The 25,673-nt window shown below is 44.8% G+C and overlaps 1 protein-coding gene across 1 annotated transcript in view; it reads left to right on the top strand.

Annotated features, from left to right (window-relative positions):
• Positions 1-25,333, top strand: part of Cfap52 (cilia and flagella associated protein 52) — a 43,656-nt gene extending 18,323 nt beyond the window's left edge. Inside the window, exons 5-14 of the mRNA XM_057773935.1 lie at positions 2,817-2,916; positions 3,889-4,005; positions 8,896-8,996; positions 9,936-10,106; positions 12,365-12,513; positions 16,133-16,278; positions 18,911-19,062; positions 22,912-23,014; positions 23,866-23,977; positions 24,983-25,333. Coding sequence (XP_057629918.1) covers positions 2,817-2,916; positions 3,889-4,005; positions 8,896-8,996; positions 9,936-10,106; positions 12,365-12,513; positions 16,133-16,278; positions 18,911-19,062; positions 22,912-23,014; positions 23,866-23,977; positions 24,983-25,158 — 1,327 coding nt within the window. The 3' untranslated portion in view covers positions 25,159-25,333. The remainder of the gene's footprint in view (positions 1-2,816; positions 2,917-3,888; positions 4,006-8,895; positions 8,997-9,935; positions 10,107-12,364; positions 12,514-16,132; positions 16,279-18,910; positions 19,063-22,911; positions 23,015-23,865; positions 23,978-24,982) is intronic.
• Positions 25,334-25,673: the final 340 nt, after the last annotated feature.

Below are 25,673 nucleotides of genomic sequence, written 5' to 3'. Positions count from 1 at the left end.
GTTGAAGGGTGAGAGGAGGGGTGCTTCCTTCCTCCCTAGAAGAGCTAGTGAACTTACTTGATGGTGGTTAGTTGAGAGGGAACAAGTAGGACCCTGGCATACAGGAAAAGATTAAATTAATGGCCACCCTAGACATGTGCACTCTCAGCTTGTTGAAGTGAGCATTTCTTCTACTGGCCAGATGGGGGTCATGCTCAAGGAAAAGAGCTGGTCTCGTCTTCCACCAGACAGCTGACAGTTAATACAGAGACTCCCAATGGTCAAAGTTCATAGAATAAGTGACTGTGTAATGCTATTACCTAAATGGGACATCAATATCACCTTCCCCCTGCCACCCATGCTTGGGGAACATCAGGAAAGAGGGTGTAGACAGATTGTAAGATGTGTTCTGGATATGACGGGGCCATTGTACTCATGAACTCCCAGCGGCTTTGGTTGCCTGCCCAACACCTTCATAAGATCAACCTAGTCACCTAACCTAGAGAAGAGCCCTGAGATGCCCTGACCTAGCTGCAGCCATTGGCTGTGGTGAATGGGAGTCAGTTTTCTTCAGCTGTGTGGCCCCTAGTTAGCTGTCCGTGTTCTAGCGGATGGTCCACAAACCCATGCGAATATGGGCAGCACTCGTTGGTCTCAATATGCTACGAAAAGCCGGGCGGTGGTGGCGCACGCCTTTAATCCCAGCACTTGGGAGGCAGAGGCAGGCGGATCTCTGTGAGTTCGAGACCAGCCTGGTCTACAAGAGCTCGTTCCAGGACAGGCTCCAAAACCACAGAGAAACCCTGTCTCGAAAAAGCAAAAAAAGATATATATATATATATATATATATATATATATATATATATATGCTACGAAAAGAGAAAGAGGAGGAGAAGTTGGGAAGGGAAAGTGTATGTGTGTGGGATTGGAAAAAGAAGTAGGGGTGGATATGATGTAAAACAGTGCACCCACGCATGAAATCACTAAAGAATAAAGTAAAGTTTCTTCTACAAAGAGAGTAAAAGTGTTGGTTCGAGTTTTGCCAGGAGTGTTCTTACTAGGGTTTAAGAAAAGCACATTGGTCAGGGTCCACGGCATTACAGTGTTGGTGGCCTCCTGGTTGCTGTTTTGATAAATGTGCTCTTTTCATTGCTGACAATTTGTTATCCCTCTATGCAAAAGGATGTTCCATCCCTAGCCTTCTCTCCCTAAGTCTATTGCCAGTCTCCATCAGAGGCTATGTATCCCCGCACTGCAGCAGGAAACAGAGGAGGCTGTCACACTGGCACCTGGTTGATGTTAAATCAAGGTCAGAATTGTGATGCAATTCCTTGACTGCACATTCTGATTTTCAGAGTCAAGTTGCTTTGTGAATTAACGAGATGTCTCACTTAAGAACTGGTCTGAGGCCAGGCGGTGGTGGCGCACGCCTTTAATCCCAGCACTCGGGAGGCAGAGGCAGGCGGATTTCTGTGAGTTCGAGGCCAGCCTGGTCTAGAAGAGCTAGTTCCAGGACAGGAACCAAAAAAAAAAAAAAAAAAAAGCTACAGAGAAACCCTGTCTCGAAAATCACAAAAAAAAAAAAAAAAAAAAAAAAAAAAAAAAAAAAAAACTGGTCTGATATCAGACCAGTTGCAATGGAATATTACTTTAACTATGGAAAGATGTGTTACATTTGGTTTTGCTGCATTTGTTTAGTTATGTAAAGATGTATTGCTGTTTCACCTTGCCTTTCTAAGGAACCTGACTGGTCTAATAAGAAACCGAATGGCCAGTAGCTAGGCAGGAAAGGGTTAGGCAGACAGAAAGAATAGATAGGAGGAAGTATCTAGACTGGAGAAGGGGAAGAAGAGAGGAGAAAGGGACTCACCTGGGGCCAGAAACCAGGCAACTGCCAGCCATCCAGACATAGAGACAGCAGGAAAGTAAGATATACAGAAGAGAAGAAAGGTTAGAATCCGCAAGACAAGATGTAGATGAGGAGAAACAGGTTAATTTAAGCTAAAGAGAGCAAGCTAGCAGAAACAAGCCTAAAGCCGAGCATTCAAAATTACTAAGTCTCTGTGTCATCATTTGGGAGCTGGTTAGTGACCCAAAAGAAAAAGCCTGGTATAGCCAGTCCTCTTTGTCTGGTCCTGGGGACTGCTCCTGGGGTCTGGTCATGCAGAGTCATCCTGAAAGACTGCTAGAAACACACTTCTACCAGAGAGCAGAGAAACCATGGGCCTACTAGAAGTTCCATTCCAATGATGGTACAGATTCTAGCAGAACTGAATAGTAAAATTTCTAAGGCACTGGATGAAATTTAAGATTTTTTTTTTTACTTTTAATGCAATTTAATGTGATTGTTTCCATGGAATCATTTCAAACATATTCACATTCTTCAGTACATTTCAGCAGTCTCATCATTTAGATTTCAAGGAGAAATCCAATCAAGAATATGCTAGAATAAGGTAGGAATAAAAGGCCACTAAGAGATGGGACTAATTCAGGAGCTAATAATTATTTTTTGGAAAGTTTCTCAAATTATCAATTATGCTTTATTAACTAGTTATCAAATACATATATAGTGGACTATGTATTTCCCAGTGAGTTTTTTTTAATGAAATTGAATGGGTAGGATGAAATAGAAAAGACAGAATAGAATATAAAAATGTCGGAGTGAACCCTCCACAGTGAGATTAAACATTACTTCACCTTGCTTTTGTCTGTTACATGTATGTTTGTATGTGTCTACTGAGCTGTGAGAGTAAAGGTTATTTAAGCATGAAAAAAAAAAGATATATGTGAAGCGGCATTTAAAGGGGTATTCATTTGATTCTGATTTTCCTTTGTAGCGGGACAATTCGAGTGTGGGAACTGGATCTCCCAAACAGGAAAATCTGGCCCACTGAGTGTCAGACGGGACAGAAGAAAAGAATAGTCATGAGCACCGGAGTAAGTGTCAGCTCAGCCCTTGCTCCGTTCAGTGGCTAGTAGCGCAAGCGCCTGCCAGCAGTCCTGAGCAGGAGAGTGTGCGCACTGGGTCAGGCTAGGGAGGACAGCCTTGAAGAATGTCGGGGAGGAGGTACAGCTCGGAGGGAGCACCACAGCTGGGAGGAGCTGGGCAGCACTAAGCAGTCATCAAACATCCAAAGCCTGGCCTGGCGGGAAGCAGTGTGGCTGGGTGATACTCAGAGCATACAGCACCCCACCCCACCACCATTGCTATTTCTTCCATTGAAAATAAAGTCACTGGCCGGGCGGTGGTGGCGCACGCCTTTAATCCCAGCACTCGGGAGGCAGAGGCAGGAGGATCTCTGTGAGTTCGAGACCAGCCTGGTCTACAAGAGCTAGTTCCAGGATAGGCTCCAAAACCACAGAGAAACCTTGTCTCGAAAAACCAAAAAAAAAATAAATAAAAAAAAAATAAAGTCACTGATAGTAAAACTCATTGTTGAAATGCAGACTCTTTCACAAAGAGATATTATTCATAGATTTGGATGTGGAGTCGTAATTCATCCGTAGAACTTTATGCTCCGTTGACTTAGTCTTCTTTTAACATGTAGTCCTCTTTTTATGATCGTAGCCTCTGGAAACTGTGAGATAAAGTAAATGGGCGCCCTCCTAGGAGAGGCACATCTTTATCCTAGGAGCCCTTTGGAGGTGACTCAGCAGTTGGCACTGGCCATGCATGTGAGCCTCGGACCCAAACGAATGTCAAGGACAATCCATAGCCATCTCCTCCAGCTGCGGGTGGCCCTGACTGCTCCTCTCGCAGCTGTGCTGACCTAGACTTGCATCTCGGGAAATAGATGTTATCATGAGCTTCTTGGTCAGTCATCCCAGAATTTCATCTCCTCCCTAACCAGGGCTCCATATACCACTGGGGAGTCTCAGGTCTTCAGGTTTCTGTTTCTGACCTCACAGATGGCTGACGACGACAGCTTTTTCTACCTCGGCACTACAACTGGAGACATTCTGAAAATGAACCCCAGGACCAAACTATTGGCAGACACTGGGCCTGCGAAGGACAAGTTCAGCTTGGTGAGTAGAACCTGCCAAGGTATGGTCTGGTCCTCCCTGGCATCATTTTCTTTACTCTGCTGACAGCAAAGACTTTCATTAAGGCAAAGTCCATAGGGAAAAAAAAATAGGCCCATTAGCAATGGATGCAAAGCCACACCCAGTTGACATGCTGCACTAGCCCATTCTCCAAGCCCTACGCTCTGGTTTTCTTCAGGGCAAAGACATTCCTAGATGCCACTGTAGGGTACCAGGCAGTACCTTGCCTATTTCCCCCTCTTCAAAGCACAGGATCGTCTGTTTCTTTATGAGCTGAAACTGCATTGGTTCCAGACCGGTTGTCATCTACGAGAGATGGAGAGAGGGGTGCATTTTGATCTGTATGTGTGTGTTTGTGTGTGTGTGCGTGCGTGCATGTGTGTGCACGCGTGCATGCATGTGTTTAACTCTGATAACTCTACCTTGGATTTTAGCCTCAGTGTTGCTATACGTCTTTCATGAGACCAAGAAGTCATCAACAGTGCTAAGTTGCAAGATTCCTAACAATTCTTGTCAAAACTCCAGTAAGCAATGCTAACACTTAAACAGAAATAAAAGACCCACCACTGAATGACGACTTTATGCCAAGGACAGCTATCTCTCATGTGCCTGGGAAGTTCCGAGAACTGTTTCCACTAAACTTTGAGTTGGGAAGTTGGTGTGCGAAGTCCCACACCTGCCTGTCTCATTTCTGATATCAGAAACAGATGGTTCCTATGGAAGCACAGCTACTTTCCCACTGAACAGACATTCTCAAGAAACCGAAATACTATGCAGGCCTTGTGGGAAAATGTCAGTTTCCTTAATCATATCACCATTTAATATTCAACTTTTAAAAGAAATCCATAAAAATGGGAAGAATCCATGATACAGGCAATACACACAGAGGACTATTTAGAAATGATTCTATAGGAGAACAAAGAGTGACCTAGATTGACCTTTCTTTTAATTATTTAAGAGAAACAGATTCTAATACTAAGCAGCTAAAACAAGGCCCATCAGAGGAAAGGGAGACATAGCCTAGAACCCTGCAGTTCCAGGCCTGCTAGGCCTCCAGAGGCCGTCTGAAGACACTAGTGGAAAACTATTGATAGGCACAGTTCCTGCTTGTTTGTTTGGATTTTGTTTGTTTGTTTGGATTTTGTTTGTTTGTTTGTTTGGTTTTGTTGTTTGGTTGTTTGTTTATGCCTGACAGTACTTGGAAGCTTAGTTCCTCTACAAACCAGATGCCAGTGTGGTAGTGCCCCTCAAACCACTGGCATTTAAGCCTCCTCCCAATTCCTGCGCTGCCGATCCTCTCAGGACTGATGGTTCACACCATAAAGAAAAGATCACTTGAGGGATGAGAAGATAAGAGGTGCCACTTAAGATGCCTTGCTTGAAAAATCAAAGGACCTTGGGCAGTTGCTCATTTTGAAACTCTACTGAAATGTTCTCTGAAGAGAGAGGCAAAGGTTATCGTGGTTTAAAATTGGCCTATTAGATAGACATACAGTTCTATATTGGAAGGAGTTGACCGTGATGATGATGATGGTGATGATAGCAGCAATAATTACAACAGAGTTTTTACAAGGTGTCAACGAGAAAACCACAAAACAAAAGTAATCAGAGAAGAAATAATAGAGAACTATTTTGTGTTTAGATAGGGAAACTCACTATTGCTAAGGTGTTAGAACTTGCACTGGCGGGCTCATATCTGGACTCCCAGCACTTGGGAGGTGTTGGCAGAAGGATCAGTAGTTGACCATGAGTTCAAGACCAGTCTGAACTACATGAGAGCCTTCTCAAAAACCAAACCAAAACAAACCAAACAAAATAAAACAAACAAACAACAACAAAACAAAGCCAAATCACAACGACAAAACATGCACACGCACACACACAAAGAGCCAGTTCTTCCAACTGGATTTACAATTTTAATATAATTGTGACCAAACCCAGAGTTAATTATAGATGCTGAGAAACTGATTCAAATGGTGACAAAAAGCAGCAAAAGATCCAGAGCAGCCAGCATAGCACTGAAGAGCTAAATTGGAGGAGCTCGAGGGCCTGATTCCAAAGCTTGCCCTAAGTCTAAAGTAATAAAGACTTGGTTTTAATGAAAAAGCAGACAAAACAGCCCAGAAATAGATCTACACAAACATTCTTAACATTATCTGACAGAGGAACAAAGACAGTTCTTGCACAAATGATGCTGGTGCAAGTGGACACCCATATGTCCAAAACACGCTCCCCCAACCTTCACAACGACCCAGACACCAAACTTAGCCCTTTACAGAGGAACTCAAAATGAATCACAGAGCTAAATATAAAACATATAACTTATAAAAGATAATCCAGGGGAAAAATAGCATGACCTAGAGGTTAGTGATGACATTTTAAATACAACATGTAAGGCGCAATCTGGGAAAGATGTCATATTAGAGTTCTCTAGAGCAACAGAACCGATAGAATGAGTATAAATCTGTAAGAGGATGTATCTGTGTGTCTTTCAGGCTGTGGTCTGAGTAGTCCAATAACAGCGGTCTCCTGGCAGAGAGGCCGAGGATCAGAGTCTGTGACTCTGGTTGTCTCAGCAGTGCCAATACGGTGCTGGAGTCCCAGGGAAGTCCCAGACCCCTCAAAGCCTTCATTCTACATTAGAACCCCGAAGAAGTAGGCTCTCACACCAGCAAAGGAACACCCCAGGAGCAGAACAGATGAACCTGCCAGCAAGAAAGAGTAAGGGCAAGCAGGCAAAAAGCATAAACTTCCCTCATCTGTCCTTTTATATGGGCTGCCACCAGAAGCGGTGGCCCAGATTTAGAGTTGGTCTTCTCATCTCAAAGGACCCAATCAAGAAAATCCTTTGTGGGTGCATGCATGGTCTTAGTGGATCCCAGATGTAGTCAGGTTGGCAACTACCACAGCCATCCCAGAGTTTCTTAGTGGAGCCTCGATATCGAAGAGTTTAAGTTCTGCACAAGGCATCACCAAGAATCTGAGAGATCAAGCCACAGAGTGGGAATATGTTTCGCAAAGACGTGTGGTAGCTTGAATGTAATTGGCTGCCATAATCCCATCATCTCACACTATTGGGTGTGGCTTTGTTGGAGTGGGCGTGGCCTTGCTGAAGGAAGTGTCTCATTGTGGGGGTGGGCTTTGAGGTTCCACATACTCAGGAAATCCGCCCAGTGTCTCAGTTGATTTCCTGTTGCCTGCAAGATGTAGTAGCAATCTCAGCTCCAGTGCCCCCTCTGCCTGCACGCCGCCATGCTCCCTGCCATGGCGATAATAGACTGAACCTCTGAAACTGTAAGAGAGCCCCCTCGTTTAAATGTTTTCTTTATAAGAGTTGCCATGGTCATGGTGTCTCTTTGCAGCAATAAAAACCCAAACTAAGACAACAGGTCTGCTAAAGCGAACAGTTGCCACCTCTTCCTTCTCATTCTCAAGCCTTTGTTTTTCTTCTCAGACCCTGTGGAATGCCTTTCAAGTCAGAACAGGCAAAATCCAGCTTTAAGAAACCGGAAAGGATGTATTTAGTTTTCGATATTCAAACCTCGGTTTTTGTCTCTTGTGATGCTAGGGATCAGACCCAGGGCCTTGTACTTGCTGGGCCAGCACTCCAATCACTGAACTATAAGGCCAACCTTCAAAAGTCTTTAAGTCATAAGCTCATTGAGTCATATACTAGATATGTTGGATATTTTAAAATAAAACATTAGCCATTATCTTAGTTGGTTTTGCATAGCTATAACAAAATGCTGGAAACTAGGTGATTCATGAACAATGGAAGTTGAATCAGTTCATGATCCTGGAGGCTGGGGCTTCTAGAAGCCCAGCATTCAGTGGGCTGTATCATCCCATGAGGGAAGACCGAATATGCAGATAACCTACAGTGACAAAGCAAGGGTCACTTTTTACTAAGTCTGGGGACCAAGTGCTCTCCCTTTTTGAGCCTGCAAGCATCTAGGAGCACAGAATGGCAAGCATCTATGTGATCTATGTGCTGAACCACTCTCTTGATAACCAGTACCATCCCCATCTGTAGGGAAAGAGGCTCCATGACTTTTTCTTTTTCTTTTTTTACTTTTATTTTTAAATTTTTTTGAGATAGGGTTTCCTTCTGGATGGCCTGGAACTCACAGAGATCCACCTGCCTCTGGCTTCCAGTTGCTGGGATTAAAGGTGTGCACCACCACAGCCGGTTCATGACCTAATCTCAAGGATCTGCTTCCCAACACTGTTGCACTAGGATGTAGGTTCCATCATAAACGCTTGCTGGGGGCGGCTACACTCAAACCATGGCAATCACGCCCATTTTAAATTAGAACCTTATGGAGCATGTTATGAACTGTCAATCATTCCTCCATATATTTGAAGACTGTCTGGAATCTTAAATATGTTTTCAACTATTGGTAAGATTGTATACCATATGCCTTAGCTCAGAAAATACAGTCACTAAGAAATCTGTGCTGTGTTGGGATGTCATATTGGACCCTGCATTTATAGGAATAAGTTCTGGTGGAAACCATGGCAACTGAAGAACTAGCTAACAGAGGCTGTGCTTATGCTTCCTGCTGGAACTGGACTTGAGTGGATGAATAAATGAACATTACTATATGCATGTTCAAATGCACGGGTGATCTTAAGGAGGAAGGATGGCAAAGCTTGACTACTTCTTGCAGGACCAGGAAGGCTATCTCCCAAGACATGAACTTGTGGATGTAACTGAACGCTCTTGGCCAACCTGGAGGTACACCGTGATCTTCACCAAACAATAAGTGCAGATTTGAGGTGACCTCCGCCGTGCTCTCTTGTGTCAGGTGTTGCATTGATGTTTAATGACAAAACCCTTGGGGCCTCTCACAGCCTTGTTTCTTCCCCTAGGGAGTGTCGGCCGTCAGGTGCCTGAAGATGGGTGGTTTGTTGGTCGGCTCCGGAGCTGGCGTGCTGGTCTTTTGCAAAAGCCCCAGCTACAAACCCATCAAGTGAGTTCTGAACCCAGAGAGTTGGGGTACATAGAGCCCCACTAGAGCTGCGGGTCTCAGTCTGGGTGTTGCCTAAGACCATCTGCATATCAGAATACATTGCGATCCATAACAGTAGCAAAATTACAGTTATAAAGCAGCAACAAAATAATTGTATGGTTTGGGGATCACCACAACATGAGGAGCTGTATTAAGGTGTTGCAACGTCAGGAAGGTTGAGAACCACCGCACTAGAGAAACGTTCACTGAAATCCAACAGCTAAACACTAAACGAAGAACCATATTTGCCAAACATTGTGACTCACACCTTTTAAGCACAGCACTCAGGAGGCAGAAGAGACAGGAGGATTTCTGTCAGTTCCAGACCAACCTGTTCTACACAGAGTGGCGAGCCATTCAGAGCTACACAGTGAGGTCCTGTTTAAAAGGAAAAATCATATCTGGTTAAAGAATTGCATCTTGCTATTAAATGAGTAGCCGAATCACAAGGGCCAGTGGTTTCTTCCCATGAAAAAGTTCACGTGAAACCAAACCAAAGCCATTTGCTGTGACCCAGAGGCACACCACCCTTTGATAAGTCACATAACTTGGTTGTATACCACACTGAGACATAACACCAGGACTATGACCTTTTTCCCTAATTTTTCAGATTATCTTTAGAAACAGGTTGCCCTGGCATTGGTGCCCAGGAGCCTTCCTGCCTTGTACAAACCATATCAGGCCACATTGCCCTGATAGACCTTCTTTGAGTGTTTAAACCTACTATGGTAAACCCTTCCTTCCTGATCATGGGTGTGCAAGAGTGAATAACTCAGGCCTTCCCACCTGGTCCTTGAGGGCCTGTCTTACATCAATGACTAGCTTGTGTCCTCTGCGATCAGATAAGCAAATGCTTGCTGGTCAAGTGACTCTGTTTCCCCTTTATTTTTCTCCCCAAAGGAAACTGCAGCTGCAAGGCGGTATCACTTCTATCACGCTCCGGGGAGAAGGGCACCAGTTCTTTGTAGGGACAGAGGAATCGCACATCTATCGTGTAAACTTCACTGACTTCAAAGAGACGCTCATTGCGACGTGTCACTTTGAAGCCGTCCAGGACATTGTCTTTCCATTGTAAGTAGAAGAGGAATGTTAGAACATAGAGGTCTGATGCAGTGTGCAAAGGAATTTCGTTCTATTCAAGGACTCTCAAGATGCATTAGTAGAATTATTTTCCTGATGAATCTTTTCTAATGTATCGAATTATTTTATAGGACCTATAAAGATTTATTTATTTGTATTTTAAGTGTGTAGGTGTTTTGGCTGCATGTATATTTGTGTTCCACATGTGTACAATACCTGCAGAGGCCAGAAGAGGGCATTAGATTCCCGGGAACTGGCGTTAAAGACTGTCATGAGCCACCATGTGGGTGTCAGGAATCAAACCCGGGTCCTCTGGGAGAGCAGCCACTGCTCTTAACTAACTGCTGGCCATCTCCCGGAATTTCTAATGGATGTTTTTGGTTTTATCTTGTTTTGTTTTTAATTACCTTCATAGTTACATTGGTTTTCCTTCCTCTAGTTTGTATTTTTATTTTTTTAATGCTGGATATGGGGCAAAGGAGATGGCCTATTGGGTAGAGGCACTTGCTGCCAAGCCTGATGAGCTGAGTTTAAACAATCCTTGGACCCACACAATAAAGTACCAGAAGCTCTCCCGCAAACTGTCCTCCAGCCTCCACACATCTGCTGCGGTGCATGCTCACGCACACACGAAAATAAATCAATGCATATTATGATTCGGAGCTCGTTATTACATTTAGCAAAGTCTGTCCCATGAAGTCGGTCAGTTCTTTGCTCTGTTTCCTGTGTTTAGCTTGAACTGCAGACACCAGCGTCATTGCTGGTCAGATGCAAGCCTGTATTAGAACTCAGTCCCTGGTGCAGTGAACTGCAGCTTTGGTTCCCTGAGTCCTTCTGATTTAGAACTTGCATTTTTTTCTAAGCGGGGGGGGGGGGGGGGTGAGGGGGGAGGGGGTAGCTGGAGCTTACCATTGAAGCGAATCTTTATTGGGAAGTGGGTCACTTTCTTACTAGGTTTAATTTCCACTCTTTTTCCAAGGAGTTTGGTGGACTCAATCTCTAAAAATTTCTGGGTTTAGTGCTTTTTATAAAAATATATTTAAGGATTTTATTCTCTCTCTCTCTCTCATGTATGTGTGTGTGTGGTGTGTACAGTGTGTGCCATGGTGCATATGTGGAGGTCAGAAGATGATTCTTTTTTGTTTTTTTTTTTTTTTTTTTTTTTTTCGAGACAAGGTTTCTCTGTAGCTTTGGTGCCTATCCTGGAACTACCTCTTGTAGATCAGGCTGGTCTTGAACTCACAGAGATCCTCGTGCCTCTGCCTCGGTGCTGGGATTAAAGGTGTGCTTCACCGCCGCCCAGTCAGAGGATGACTCTTAGGAGTTCTTTTTGGCTATCTAATTTCAACTCTGAACTCTACTCTGAGTATGTAGATGGGATCTACTTTTGTTTTTCTTCCTATTAATTCTAAAATGAGTAAACTTTAAAACTGGAGAGATTCTAGCATCTTTTGAAATAAGTTTAAGATGAAATGCTTGAGGAGTGTGTAGATTAGTGGTTAGCTTTGGTCTTCCCAGTGACTAAGGAGAACCTTATGGTTAGGATGGATTTTCACTCCAATGCCACCCTCTTTCTTATCAAAACTGGAGTCATCTGTAATCATCTGGCATCTTGATAATTTACATCCCATGCAAAGAGGTCCCTTCTCCAGCCCGACTGACCAAATTACTTGGATACTTTTTTCATTCATGATTTCTTATTTTCTCAGAACTGAACAAAAAAAGGACAAATGTGAATTTTACTGTATTGCCATCTTTTTCTGTGTAATTTTAATAAGATCTTTCAACTGCATTGGAATATCTTCTTTTAATAAAGATATTCCATGGATATATTTGTCTCACAAAATGCTACTTGGCTAGGTGTATACAGGGCCTTTAGAGTAATCCATATCCATACCTCACATGCATAGACATTTTTGTGTGAGTCAATCATATCCCCCCAAAGTAGTTTAAAATACAGAACTGTGACCATTCCTCTAACTTATCAAGATTTAGGAAGATTTCAAGTCAACTTTTTCTTCATAAACAACTTTGCACCGACTCTTCCAAAAGTGAAAAGATGACAAAAGATTTTCCACAGAGGCTGTGAATAATCGGTTGAGTGTCTCTCCACACAAGAGACCTCTAAATCACACCCTCGGGTAACCGGTATGCAAAGGGCATGCTGCCCCGAGCCTTATGAGGCACATTTGGTACCCACTGAACACTGCCCGTCTTTGACAGCTTGTCCCTCAATGACTTCTCCGTAGTGGTACTGCTGAGCTGTTTGCTACATGCGCCAAGAAAGACATCAGGGTGTGGCACACAATGTCCAACCGGGAGCTACTTCGGATCACCGTGCCCAACATGACCTGCCATGGCATCGACTTCATGAGAGACGGCAGGAGCATCATCTCAGGTAATGGGATGTGCATGGTGGCACACACCTGCAAGGTGGAGGCAGGAGGACCAGGAGTTCAAGGCTATTCTTGAGTTCTAGAGGCCAGCCTGTGCTACATGAGATCCTGTCTCGAACCAGCAACCACACAACAGAAAATTTGATAGTTGCTCCCAATGGAAGTTTGGATCTAGGGTCTGGCTGGGGTTTCAATTCTTGGCATCCTCATTCTCTACTAATGTTTGACTGTGGATTATTAGGGACCACCTTCTGTCATCTATCCTCCTTCCCTTAGGGTCTAGCCTCTCCTTGGAGTTCTGGTCTACCCGGGAGGTTTCCTAGGTGGGAAGAACCATGCCTCTCACACTGTTTCACTTACCAGAGATGCTTTGCTTAGGAGGGAGAATAGTCGATGCTGAACTGGACTGGAGGCATCGTATGCACAGGATTGTGGACTAGAACCCATTTGTATAAGAGAGAAAAATCCAACCCAAACTAAGATGTGCTTCAAAGAATTTTTCCCCCCAAGACAAGGTTTCCCTGTGTAGCCCTGGCTGTCCTGGAATTCTTTCTGTAGACCAGGCTTGTTTTGAACTCACAGATCCACCAGCCTCTGCCTCCCAAGTGCTGGAATTAAGAGGCATGCACCATCACGGCCGACCCAAAAAATTCTTTTTAATTTTACATTCATGTATATACAATTCTATGTGTGTGAACGAAGTTTTGTTTTGTTTGTTTGTTCTAAGAGGGCTCTAGTAACACACACTGGTCTTGAACTTGCTGTGTAGCGGAGAACGGCCTTGAGCTCCTGCTCTTCCTGACTCTGACTTGTAAGTGCTGGTAAAAGGGAAAGTTTTTTTAAACATCACTTATTTTTTTTATATGTTATGGATGTTTTGCCTGCAAGTATGTCTGTGTGTACTGCATGGCTGCCTGGTGCCCACAGAGGCAGAAGAGGGCACTAGATCCCCTGGAACTGGAGTAACAGACATATAAGTACTTGGAATATGAACTCGGATCCTCTGGAAGAGCAGCCAGTGCCCTTAACCACTGAGCAATCTTTCTGGTCCCTAAACAGAAAAATTTAAAATACAATTTATGCCAAACTAATGTTCTAACATAAGTAATAGATGCTATAAGTTCATAGATACATGGTGTGTGAGATCCTAGTATTCTGATACTTGGGAGGTAGAGGCGGGGGGGATTAGGAGTTCAAGATCATTCTTGTTATATAGCAAGGTTCTTGCTAGCCTGGGCTATAGGATAGATACCCTGACTCAAGAAACCAACTCTCTTCTAAATTATAAATACCACATATTACTCCTCTAAATATTTCCATATATATCTCTAAAAATATTTTCCTATGAAGCAATAATTTCTTAATATCATGAGTAATCTATATCAAATTTCTCTAGTGGTCAAAAATAAATGTATTGGTTTACACTAGGGAAAGTCAAGTGGATCTGAGTGAAGCTATTAAAACAGAGACCTAGCAGCCCATCCTCTCTTTCCTTGGCTCTGTTTCCTCCTTCCCCTGCCCGCTATGTCTTCTCCCCTGAGTGACTTACATTGTGCCCAGGTCCTTGGACGAGGGAATCTTAGAGTCATCCTTGCCTCTCTACTCTGTTTCTCTTACACCTTTATCAATGTGCCCCAAATGACCCCATCTCAAAGGACAGCCGTAGGTCCATTGCTGGTCATCTCCATCCTGGTCCTGGCCACTGCCAGCTCTTCTAGATCGCCCCAGTAGTTCCTATTACTCCTATCTGCTTCTTCTCTTGCCCACCAGTCTTTTCTCCCCACAGAAACCAAAGGTCTATTTTCAAATGTTAAATTAGGTCTTGCCATTTGCTGGGCTTTGCAAGCCTCTTCCCTCAGCAGTCACCTGCAAGGCCCTGTAGGACCTTCACTACTGCCCTCCCCACTTCTTATCTCTTCTTCTCAACCTGCTCACCCCCTGCGCCCTGCTTGCATTCCCCCCCTATTCTGCAAACACACTGGGCATGCAGGTTTTACTCTAGCTGTTCCGTCGGCCTGGAAGGTTTGTCCCCCAAGCCCCTGCATGGCTTGTCCCTTCATCCCCTCTGGCTTTCCCATGTCTTTGCTGAGATGGGATCTACCTTGAGCAGCCTATTTAAAATTGCTAAGCTCAAGAGACAGCACTAAAGTTGACAGCAAATTTCAGCCACACACAGACCTGGGGAAACGTATTCCAGGTGGAGGGACTAGAGAGTGCAGCGGCCCCGAGGTGGAAACCCGCTTGATGTATTTAAGGAATAGCAGGAGTGTTAGAGTGTCTGGAGCTTAGTAGTTAAAGGATGGGTGGGGCCTCAGGAAGAGTGACAGTAGAGGAAGCTGAAGAGGTAGGTGGGCGCTTACAGGTAACGTGCAGAATAAAGAGCGGGATTTGGGAGCTGGGGAGAAGAAGAATGCATACTGACTGGTCTTGCAGAGTTCAATTCCCAACACCCATGCCAACCGTTTATTAATTCAGGTCCTGGGGATCCAATGTTCTCTTCTGTCCTCCTCGGTACCTGCACTGACATGTACACAAAACTCTCACATACATTTTATTTTATTTTTTTAAATCAGTATTTTTTTAAGTTGGATTTTAATTCTAGGACAGTGGGGAAAATATTGTGGAGGTCTTGATTGGGAAGGGGACTGGGTTTTAAGAAGTGGCTGATTGTAAGCAAGGGTGCAGGGGAGAAGCTACTGAGAGGGCTCAAGAGAGATGAGGCTGAGGCTTGAATGGGGGCAGTGCCAGCAGGGGTGGGGGAAGGAGGTCAGAGCCTAGATGTTTGCGACAGTGGCGCTGAAGGGACTTCCTGCCGGATTGACGGTCGAGTTGTAGGCTTGGAACAGAAAGGAATCAAGAATCAACAGTGACTCCGCGGTTCCTGCCTTGCGCGAGGCTTTGGTTGAGGTGGCAAGATGGTGAAAATCAGGGAAGGAGTATCAGACTTAAAGGTGGGGGAACCGGGGTGCAGACTTGAGAGGCTGAGGCAGGAGGATGAAGTTTGAACAGCCTGTGCTACACAGTGAAACCCTGTCTCAGATGACAATAAAAATGGGTGGATGAGAAGGCAGAGGTTATTTGGAATTGTGAGCTGATGCAACCTGGGTGTGGTAACAATTACATGGGTAACGGCGGTGGTGGAGCACACCTTTAATCCCAGCACTCAAGAACCAGAGGCAGGAGGTTCTCTGTGAGTTCCAGGCCGACTTGGTCTTCAGAGTGGGTTCCAGGACAGCCAGGGCTACAAAGAGAAACCCTGTCTGGAAAAACCAAACCAAACCAAACCAAAAAATCCCAACGATGATGATGATGATGATGATGATGATGATGATGATGATGATGATGAAAGTGGAGTAAAAACAGGCCTCCTTCATCTGCCATAAGATACACTTTTAGGCCAGCGCACCCCAGACTTCTTCCTCCCGCTTTCCAGGTGTGACCAGTTTGGGAGGCCGGAGAAAAGGTGGCAAGGTGACCAGTCCTTGCTGAGGTTAGCCTCTCCTTCCACTCGCACCGTTTCTTCCACTTTTCACTCTCACTGGTGATTCAGGAGACTGTCAATCCGCAGAGAAAGGCAGCAAATATACTGACAGTGTGCCTTTTGTCTCCTTCCTGTGCCAGCATGGGATGATGGGAAGATCCGAGCCTTTGCTCCAGAGACAGGTCGGCTGATATACGCCATTAACAGTGCTCACAGGATTGGAGTAACCGCCATTGCTACCACCAGTGACTGCAAACGGATAATCAGTGGCGGAGGAGAAGGGGAGGTACACTTGTAAATGACATTTTTTTTTTTTAAAAAAAGTCTTTAACTTAGAGCAACTAACTCAAAGGAGGCTATCCATTTTTCATTTTGATTTTTTTTTTAGTTTTAAATTTTATTTATATTTTATGAGTACGGGCATTTGCATGCATGTATGTAGAAGGAATTCTAATTGTTCTTAATAATAAAAACCCGGACTCAGATATTAGGGGGTGAAGCTGGGAGATCACAGAAGCAGGGCAGCCTGAGAGGCAGTGTGAGCAAGCAGTCTGAGGATCAATAGAGACAGGATCGCCCCTTCGGTCTGAGCACTGGTAGAGGTGAAAGGTCTCTCTAGTAACTGCTGCTCTGCTTCTCTGATCCTTCAGCTTTCACCACCTGATATCCGATCTGGGTTTTATTTATTAAGTCTAACTAGAGGGGGCTGGAGAGATGGCTCAGTGGTTAAGAGCATTGCCTGCTCTTCCAAAGGTCCTGAGTTCAATTCCCAGCAACCACATGGTGGCTCACAACCATCTGTAATGAGGTCTGGTGCCCTCTTCTGGCCTTCAGGAATACACACAGACAGAACATTGTATACATAATAAATAAATAAATATATAAAAAAAGTCTAACTAGAATTCGTGCTCCATATGTATGTTGTCTGTGTGCAGTGCCCCAAGAGGCCAGAAGAAGGCATAGGATCCCCTGGGACCGTAGTTACAGGCCAGTGCTAACTGCTGTTTGGCTCATGGGACTCAAGCCCAGGTCCTCTGCCTCCCAATGCTGGGATTAAAGGTGTGCGCCACCATCCCGGCCTTGGCTATTGTTTTGATGTTGTTACATTCAACTTTTTCTTCGAATTATTTTGAAGATCATAAAAACATTTTATTCTCAGGTTTATTTAGGGTCTCTCTTTCTATGGCTCCGTTTTTTTTTTTTTTTAATCCCAAAGCCTTGTTTTTGTCTACATTTTTTCTTTTGAATCCCAAAGCCTGTTTTTGTTTACGTAGGGGGTGTCCTCCTCCTTTCTCTTCTTAGCTATCATAGGGAGAGTTTTTTTCATAGAAAAGACCCAGCATCTTGGGGAAACCCTTGGAAGAATCTGGGCAAGTGAAGTGAATGGCTGGGCTGAAATGTCCCCTCTTCCAGCATGTGATGCAGCTGTGACCTCTCTGTGCCTCGGAGCCCTGAAGTATACTGAAAATAGCAACACTCTTACGGAAAAAAAGATATTCCTCTCTGTAAAATGAGTGTGCGCACTTACCATCAGAGCCCTGCTATCTGACCAGCCCATGGCTCTTCCCTGCTCTGTGCCCCCGGAAGCCTCCGCTGGCTTGGTCCCGTCCCTCAACACTTCCACCATGCTCGTTCTTGTCCGTACTCCACATCCTCACTTCTCCCTCATCTGTCAGGAGCTTTTGTCTTGCTGATGCCCAACCTGTCCAGACCATGTGAGTTACAGTCACCTGAGCTCACTTTGGGAGAAAGAAATCACACTTTACACTTGTATTGTGTGTGGCCTGCTGGTTAGACTTTCCAAGCCCCTCCCTCAACTCTTGCCCCTCCACATTCAGCCATTTTAGATCCCCCTCATATACTTTCCAGACTTTCAAATTTTTTTAAATTTTAACTTAATTTTGTTTTTCATTTTTTGGGACAGGGTTTTGTTGTGTAGCCCTGGAACTCTCTCTCTAGACCAGACTGGCCTCAAACTCAGAGACTTGCCTGCTTTTGCCTCCTGAGTTCAGGGATTAAAGGTGTGCACCACCATACCCAGCCTCTGTACTGATTTTCTAAAATGTTTTCATTTTGAGATTAATATGATTACATCACCACCCCCTTCCCTTTCTTCCCTCAAAACCCTCAGATCTGCCTCCTTGCACTTTTTCAAATTCATGGCCTCTTTTCCCAGTAATTGCTGTTATGTGTATACATATACAGATATCTATCTATCTATCTATCTATCTATCTATCTATTCCTAAATTTAAAATTATGTGTGTAGGCAATTGTATTACTTATGAATTTCATTTCAGGAGAATAAGCAGGCATTGGAAAATATTTACCACAGAAAATGGATATTGGGCTCCAGTTCAGTGGGACACACCTACCACTGCTCAGGAGCTCACCCCAAGTCCAAGGAGCAGGGTGGGCTATATAGTGGGGCTCCGTCCCCATATATAAAAGACAATGGCGATTAGATTCTCCGAGGCTGAATATCATTGCTTTCCGATGGCTAAAACCGAACAGCTGATGTGAGAGTTTAAATATGGCTTTGGGGAGCAGGAGCTTTCCTGATGGCATGAGAAATTTGAGAGCAATGCCCTGCAGAAGTGAGGAGACAGGTTCTTCCTCTGGGCTTAGCAGAAGCCCTTGTGATATTGATTCTCATAGTGGGAGCCTGATCATTTTCTCCGTCTGGAAGTAGAAGCGGGTCTGAGATTGGTAGCAGCGCCATCCACACCTGGTGGGATGAAGGTCACATCTTGTACACGCCTCTGCCCTCAAGTGCTGCTTTCCCACCCTGTCTGACTGAAAGGGGAAGAGGGAATGGAAACAGTCACACCCAGCAGAGAGGGAAACACTCCCTGGGTCCTCCTTGATTCCTTCCAAAGTCCTGGGTTTGTGTTGCTAGCCTGTGCTTTGGGGCCCACAGGTAAGGGTGTGGCAGATAGGCTGCCAGACCCAGAAGTTGGAGGAGGCGCTAAAGGAGCACAAGTCTTCTGTGTCCTGTATCAGGGTGAAGAAGAACAATGAGGAGTGCGTCACTGCCAGCACCGATGGGACGTGCATCATTTGGGACCTTGTGTAGGTACCTGGGATGGCTACGAAGGCTAACACAGCACTCACAAAGATTCCATCACCCTGCTGAGCACAGCAAAGATCCTAGAGGAGTGTATTAGTTTACTTCCTTGCTGTTGGGACAAAATATTTAACAAAAGCAACTTAAGGAGTTGGGAAGTAAAGGGTTTATTTTGGCTCGTAGTTTGAGAATACTGTCCGTTGTACCGTCCATGTAGGCATGACAGCAGGGCGTTAGGTGATTGGGCATGTTGTGTCTGAAATGCCTGTGGTTCGCAACTTGCTTTCTCCCATAAAGATTTTTTGGAGGGGGACTGTATTTTTATTTATTTGGCTTTTAAGACAGGGTTTCTCTAGTTTTGGAACCTGTCCTGGCAATCGCTCTGTAGACCAGGCTGACCTTGAACTCACAGAGATCCACTTTCCTCTGCCTCTGGAGTGCTGGGATTAAAGGAGTGTGCCACCACTGCCCAATTTTGTATTTTTATTTTACACCTATGGGTGTTTTGGCTGCATGTATGTCTATGTGCCACATGTATGCCTGGTGCCTGCAAAGACCAGAAGAGGGCACTACATCTCCTGCAGCAGGAGTTACAGACAGTTGTGAGCCACCATGTGGGTTCTAGAAACTGAACCCTGATCCTCTGGTTCTCTGAAAGAGCAGCCAGTGCTCTTAACCACTGGGTCATAGCTCCAGTCCCTCACTCTGCTTTTTAGCTAGTTCAGGATCCCAGCTCATGGAATAGTGTGCATCCAGGGTGGTCCTTCCTACCCAGTTGACCCTCTCTGGAAACATTCTCACAGACATGCCAGAATGTATATCTCCTAGATGATTCTAAATCCAGTCAAGTCAATGATCAAGATTAACTATCCCTAATAAAAGCTTCTTAGAAGGCTCTGGACTCCCTGGCTGTCCAAGGGTTATAGATGCCAGTGGGGGAAATATGGTCTCCAGGAAGAACCAAATATCAGAAGTTTCTGGGCAGACAGGGAAGTAGTTTTCCAGATACATGCAGCGAAGCATGATATAATGCAAATCCATTCAACCTAAATGTTGAACATTAACAAGGAAAGTTATAGGGCAGGCAGTTCCTCATGTCATCTTGCTAGGTCATGAGCCTGCCCTGGGAGGGAGAGGCATCCCCCTTACTTGACCGCATTCCAGGGACTGCTTACACTACGAGTAAATCACAGACCCATAGAAGATGGCAACGCCTAACGGTGAGGGCCAAATGTGAACTTCATCAAAGGAGCATTCAGAGAATTGTCAAAGATGATTTTTAAAATTTTTTTGGCTGTTCGGATTTTTGCTCTGTTTTTATTTTGGAATCAAATCTTCGCCCCAACCCCACCCCAATCTTCCTTCAACACATCACCCTTTTATCACTCCTGTAATGCATGGAATTTGCATAATTGTCTAAAAAGTTTAAATTAAGTACAGAGGGAAAAAGGAGGTAGAGTTGGTCAAAGACTATGTCCCTCCTTTTTTGAGATGGGGTACCATTGTGATGTCCAGGCCAGTCTTGAATTCTTAGGCTCAAGAGATTCTTCCATGTCAGCCTCTCAAGTAGCTGTGGGTAAAGGCATGTATCACCATGCCCAGCTGGAATGTTCCCACTTAGAGAGAGGGGAGTGAGGACTGAAAGCAAAGTAGAACACTTTAAACTAATACACTAAAAAGTGCAAAGCAGGGCTGTGGATACAGTCTAGCTGGTGAAGTGTAAGCACAAGGACCCGGTTTCAAATCCCCAGAACCCATGTAAAAGCCAGGCATGGTGGTGCATGCCTGTGATCTCAGCACTTGGGAGGTAGAGACAGAGGATCCTGAGGGTTTGCTCTGGCTGAACCAATCAGCATTGAGAGAGAGAGAGAAAGAGAGAGACAGAGAGAGAGAGACAGAGAGAGAGAGAGAGAGACAGAGAGAGAGAGAGAGAGAGACAGAGAGAGAGAGAAACTGTCTCAAAAAAGCATAAGGTGGAGGGTGGCTGAGGAAGACAGCCAATGTCAACCCCTGGCCTCCACTTGCACAGTCACACACACACACACACACACACACACACACACACGCACGAGCAAAGCAACACAAAACAAAACCCCAAAGCACAGTGAGCTCTTATTTCCTAGACTCGCCACCTGACTCCCTACTTGGATCTCCAGTCACTGTGGGATCTTGTTTATACGCTCTTTTGTTTTTGGGTTTTGTTTGTTTGTTTTTTAGACAGGGTTTTGTTTTTTTTTTCTGTGTAATAGGCTGTCCTGGAATTTGTTTCGTAGACCAGGCTGTCCTCGGACTCAGAGATCCACCTGCCTCTGCCTCCCAAGTACTGGGATTAAAGTGATGCCTCCCATGTGCCACCATGCCCAGCTCTGTAGACAGCTTTTCATTGAATAGATTTAGAAGACACCTGTGCTCCTGCATGTCTAATAAGTTCCCATGTGGTGTTGCTGGGCCAAGGCCTAGACCCATGGACACATGACTGTCCCACTGGGAAACTGTGTACTGAGAAGGGGGATCTGAGTTTATTTTCGGGGCGGCTTGTGACTACCTCATATCTTCAGCACCTTCCTTTTGTGCAGCAAGCATATTAAATTTGTGCCAAAAATCTTTAAGAATCCTCTGCTCAAACCCTGGGTTTGAAAGCTTCCATTATGAGAAGAAACTGCAGAAGGTGCATTTTCAGCCAGACGCTGGGCCTGTGAGACAACCACCGGCGTACCAGCTCTGGAAGAAGCAATACAGCCGTGTTTCTTGGACAGGCTTAGCATCCCTAATCTTAAGGCCCCAAACCCCCTAAAACCCAAAACCTTTACATTTCTTTTTGCGTCATGTTAGTACTGACAAAAGTTTCAGATTTCCACTTCCATTTTTCAGATCAGGGATGTTTAGCAGGAAAGCCTATGCATATTCCTGAATCCACCAAAGTCTGAAGTAGCCTAAGCTTGTCTACGGTGTCTAAGGCAAGAGGTTCTCAAACTTGTGTGCACATAACCATCAGTGGGAAGGCTGGTTTCAAACACATACAGATCTCTGGGCCTCCATCTCAACCTTCTGACTCCAGAACCTTAGGGGTGGGCCCAGTAATATCCATTAGAACAGTCTTTCCCCACGCTTTGCCGTTCAGTTTACAGGGGAGACACTTGGTCCCAACGGTGGCCTTGAGAATCCAGATTATTGTGACAGGTGGTAGTGTGACTCTGAATTCAGCACCTTCTACTTCCTTCTCCCTGGAACTTATGGTCTCTCTAGTTTCATGCTCTGTCTCTGGAAGGGGGGTACCATCCTTAGCCCTTGTCTTCCGACTCCTGCTGACACTTCTAGTGGGAGGAGACGTAAGAACAGAGCAGAATAGCCAGAAGTCTACTTTCAATTTTTTTGTTTTGTTTTTGTTTTTTGTTTTTTTTTTTGTTTTTTTCGAGACAGGGTTTCTCTGTGGCTTTGGAGCCGGTCCTGGAACTAGCTCTGTAGACCAGGCTGGTCTCAAACTCACAGAGACCTGCCTGCCTCTGCCTCCCGAGTGCTGGGATTAAAGGCGTGCGCCACCATCGCCCGGGTTTAAATTTTTTTTTAAGCATGTGTGTATACATGTGAAGCCAAAAGAGGGCATCAGATTTCCCGGAGGAACCAAACTCAGGTCCTTTGCAAAGAGCAGCACATGCTCCTAAACTGAACCTCCAGTCCCCCAGTGTCTGTTTTTGACAAAAACCAAACCAAACCAGGTGCTACCGTGAGAGCAGCATGAGAAGTCTAAGAAAAACCAGCCCCATCCAAGCTTGCCCAGCTGCACGGCGCATAATAAAAACGTTTTTTAGGGGAGGGAAAAGTTGAGTTCCAGAGTGTTTGAATCTACTTTTCAGGCGACTTAGGAGGAATCAGATGATCCTGGCCAACACCCTATTCCAGTGTGTTTGTTATCACCCCGAGGAATTCCAGATCATCACCAGTGGCACAGACAGGAAGGTAAGCACAGATGGCCCTCCACTGTCCAGAGTCTCGTGTCTGCAGATTCGATCAACTGTGAACGCCTGCAAATGCTTGAAGTGGGAGGAGGGGTGGGTGGATTGCATCCTTACCGAACAATTTATTACAGTATACAGATAGAGGATGTGCATAGGTTATATGTAGATAGTGTGTCATCTCATATGGGCGCTAGAGCATGTTTGCATGCTGACCCCCATGGGTGATACTATGGCCCTACATTAACAGTCCAGAGGACTGATTCCCCATTTCAGCACCCGTCTCTCCCAGCTTGGTGTCCCATTTCCAGGCAGAGAACAAGGTTAGGTGTTCAGTTTCTTTAAATCCCACCCTATGGAATATGTTGTCGCTTTGGACCAGAAAGACAAGTTAGGGTCTAGTGATGGATAAAGATGAGACAGGGTCCAGTCGGACTGGCACAAAGCCCCGTCCCCCAAACCCTGCCAGAAGGAACTCTCCCTCCCACCAGGCCTGCAGTTTGGCCCTCATCCTCAGAGCGCAGAAGCAGATTTCCCCAGTGGTACTTCTCTTCTTTATTTTACATGTTGCAGCAGACTCAATCTGTTTCGCCTTATCAAAAATCTCTTTCTGTCACTATCCAGGTTTATGGCATATCAACATCTCTTTAAATAGCATGCAAATTTCAAAACCAATACTAAAAATAATAAAATGGTTTCTCCACCCCCTCGCCATGGCCTATTTATAATTCCAACTTATCCCCTCCCAGGGTGTATTTTTGCTACCTTCTATATAAAGTGGAGGCATCTTTTGCGAGCATGTGTGTGGATGGTTCCACTGCACCGACTCCTGTCTGATGCCCTTCTGTATTCCAGATTGCTTACTGGGAAGTATTTGATGGGTCAGTAATCAGAGAGTTGGAAGGTTCCTTGTCTGGGTCGATCAATGGCATGGACATCACTCAGGAAGGAGGACACTTTGTGACAGGTTAGTCCCAGTCCCAAATAAGGTAAGAAAACCCCCAGGGTTCCTTATTTCAGAGGACAGGGAAGTCTTAGGTGAGAGTCAATGAGAAGAGCCAATCTCAAGGACAGCTTGGGTAACATTCAGCCCAAACAGCCCACCACCATGGTGGGGAAAAGCCACACTTCAATGAGGGAAGACATTTGTACAGGGCAAAGAGAAAAGACGAGCTTGACATTGTGAGGTTTGCTCTTTGGGGTAGAAATGAGCCTTCAAACGTCCCGAGCCTTCGAGGTGCTTTCCTCTACACTTTTGGTCGTTTTTATTGATTTTGTTTTGAGATAGGGTCTTGCTGTATGTAGTTCCCACTGGCCTCGAATTTGTGATCCTCCTGCCTCAGACTCCTGAGCGCTAGGATACGAGGTAGGTAGGCCACCATCCCCAGCTCATCTGCTGTCTTTTTTACTTAAGTATGAGCCACCAGTTTTGTTTGTTTGTTTGTTTGTTGTTATTGTTGAAGAATGTGATGCCTCAACTCCTTCCTGTGAATGAACTAGTTAATGTTTTTTGGGGGGCATTTACCACAGGACATGGCCACTAGAACAGCATTAATACAACTTCCTGCCAGGCTCTTTGATTCTTCAGGACATTAATAAGCGCTTCAAAAAAAAATCAAAGTTCCATAAACACACTGACTTAGAAAAAGATATTAAACCAGACACAGTGGGATGCTAATACATACACAGGTGTGTGTGTACACCCCTCCATTTGTGGAGAAAAGAGTGGAAGGACCAACAGTTAGGGTGTGGTCAGCAGTTAATTCTGGGTGGCATTTTCCTTTCCATTCTAAATTTACTATAACATACAAAGATTTTTTTTTTTTAGGTCAAGAAAAAGCTTTATATAATAATGGATTTTTCTTTCTTCAGGTTGCATCATGTGGGGGACTGTGTTGAAAATGAAGCAGTTATGTGGGGTCAGGGCTGTTTCACTGTTCTGTGTCAACCATGTCATGCACTTGTTTTTCAGGGGGACATGACCATCTGGTCAAAGTCTGGGATTATAATGAGGGTGAAGTGACTCACGTCGGGGTGGGACACAGTGGCAACATCATGGGCATCCGGGTAAGTCCAGGAAACCAGTACATCATCAGTGTGAGTGCAGACGGAGCCATCCTGAGATGGAAGTACCCATTTGCTTCGTGATGCACGAGGATTCCCCAGCCTCCACCGGTACCGAGTACAGCCCTGCCCAAGACCAAGTGTGGATCGGCCCCAGCACCAGTCTTGACTTCTCACGGCTACTTTCATTCTGTAGTCAAAATCCTTTATCTTGAAGTTTCTCCTTTGCTTTATAGAATAATCTACAATCTCACATTGTATGTTGAAACTGAACTGCTATAGAAAAAAATTGTCCAGAATATAATTTTTTGAGTTTTTAATCATTAATAAATTTGAAGGTGCTGTCTTCTGGCCATAATCTCTTTTTTATGTCTCCCCAAATCCACAGTCATTCCTCCTGATCTGTCCCCAGGGAGGGATGCTATTTTCTTGTAAAAATAAAATGAGTGTGGTCATGGGGGTGGGACTAGGGCCTCAGGCATGGCTAGGTAAGTGTGGCTCCATTGGGCTATCTCCTTAGCTCAAACTTACCCTTTAATTTATCAGTTCACTGGTGGAGCAGCGTGAGTGGTTAGGTTTGAACCCACATTTTTGGGCAG

This window comes from Chionomys nivalis, chromosome 7 (genome assembly GCF_950005125.1).
Source record: "Chionomys nivalis chromosome 7, mChiNiv1.1, whole genome shotgun sequence".
Taxonomy (NCBI): Eukaryota; Metazoa; Chordata; class Mammalia; order Rodentia; family Cricetidae; genus Chionomys; species Chionomys nivalis.
Note: the sequence above shows the minus strand (reverse complement) of the source record. Positions and strands in the feature narration are given on the sequence as shown.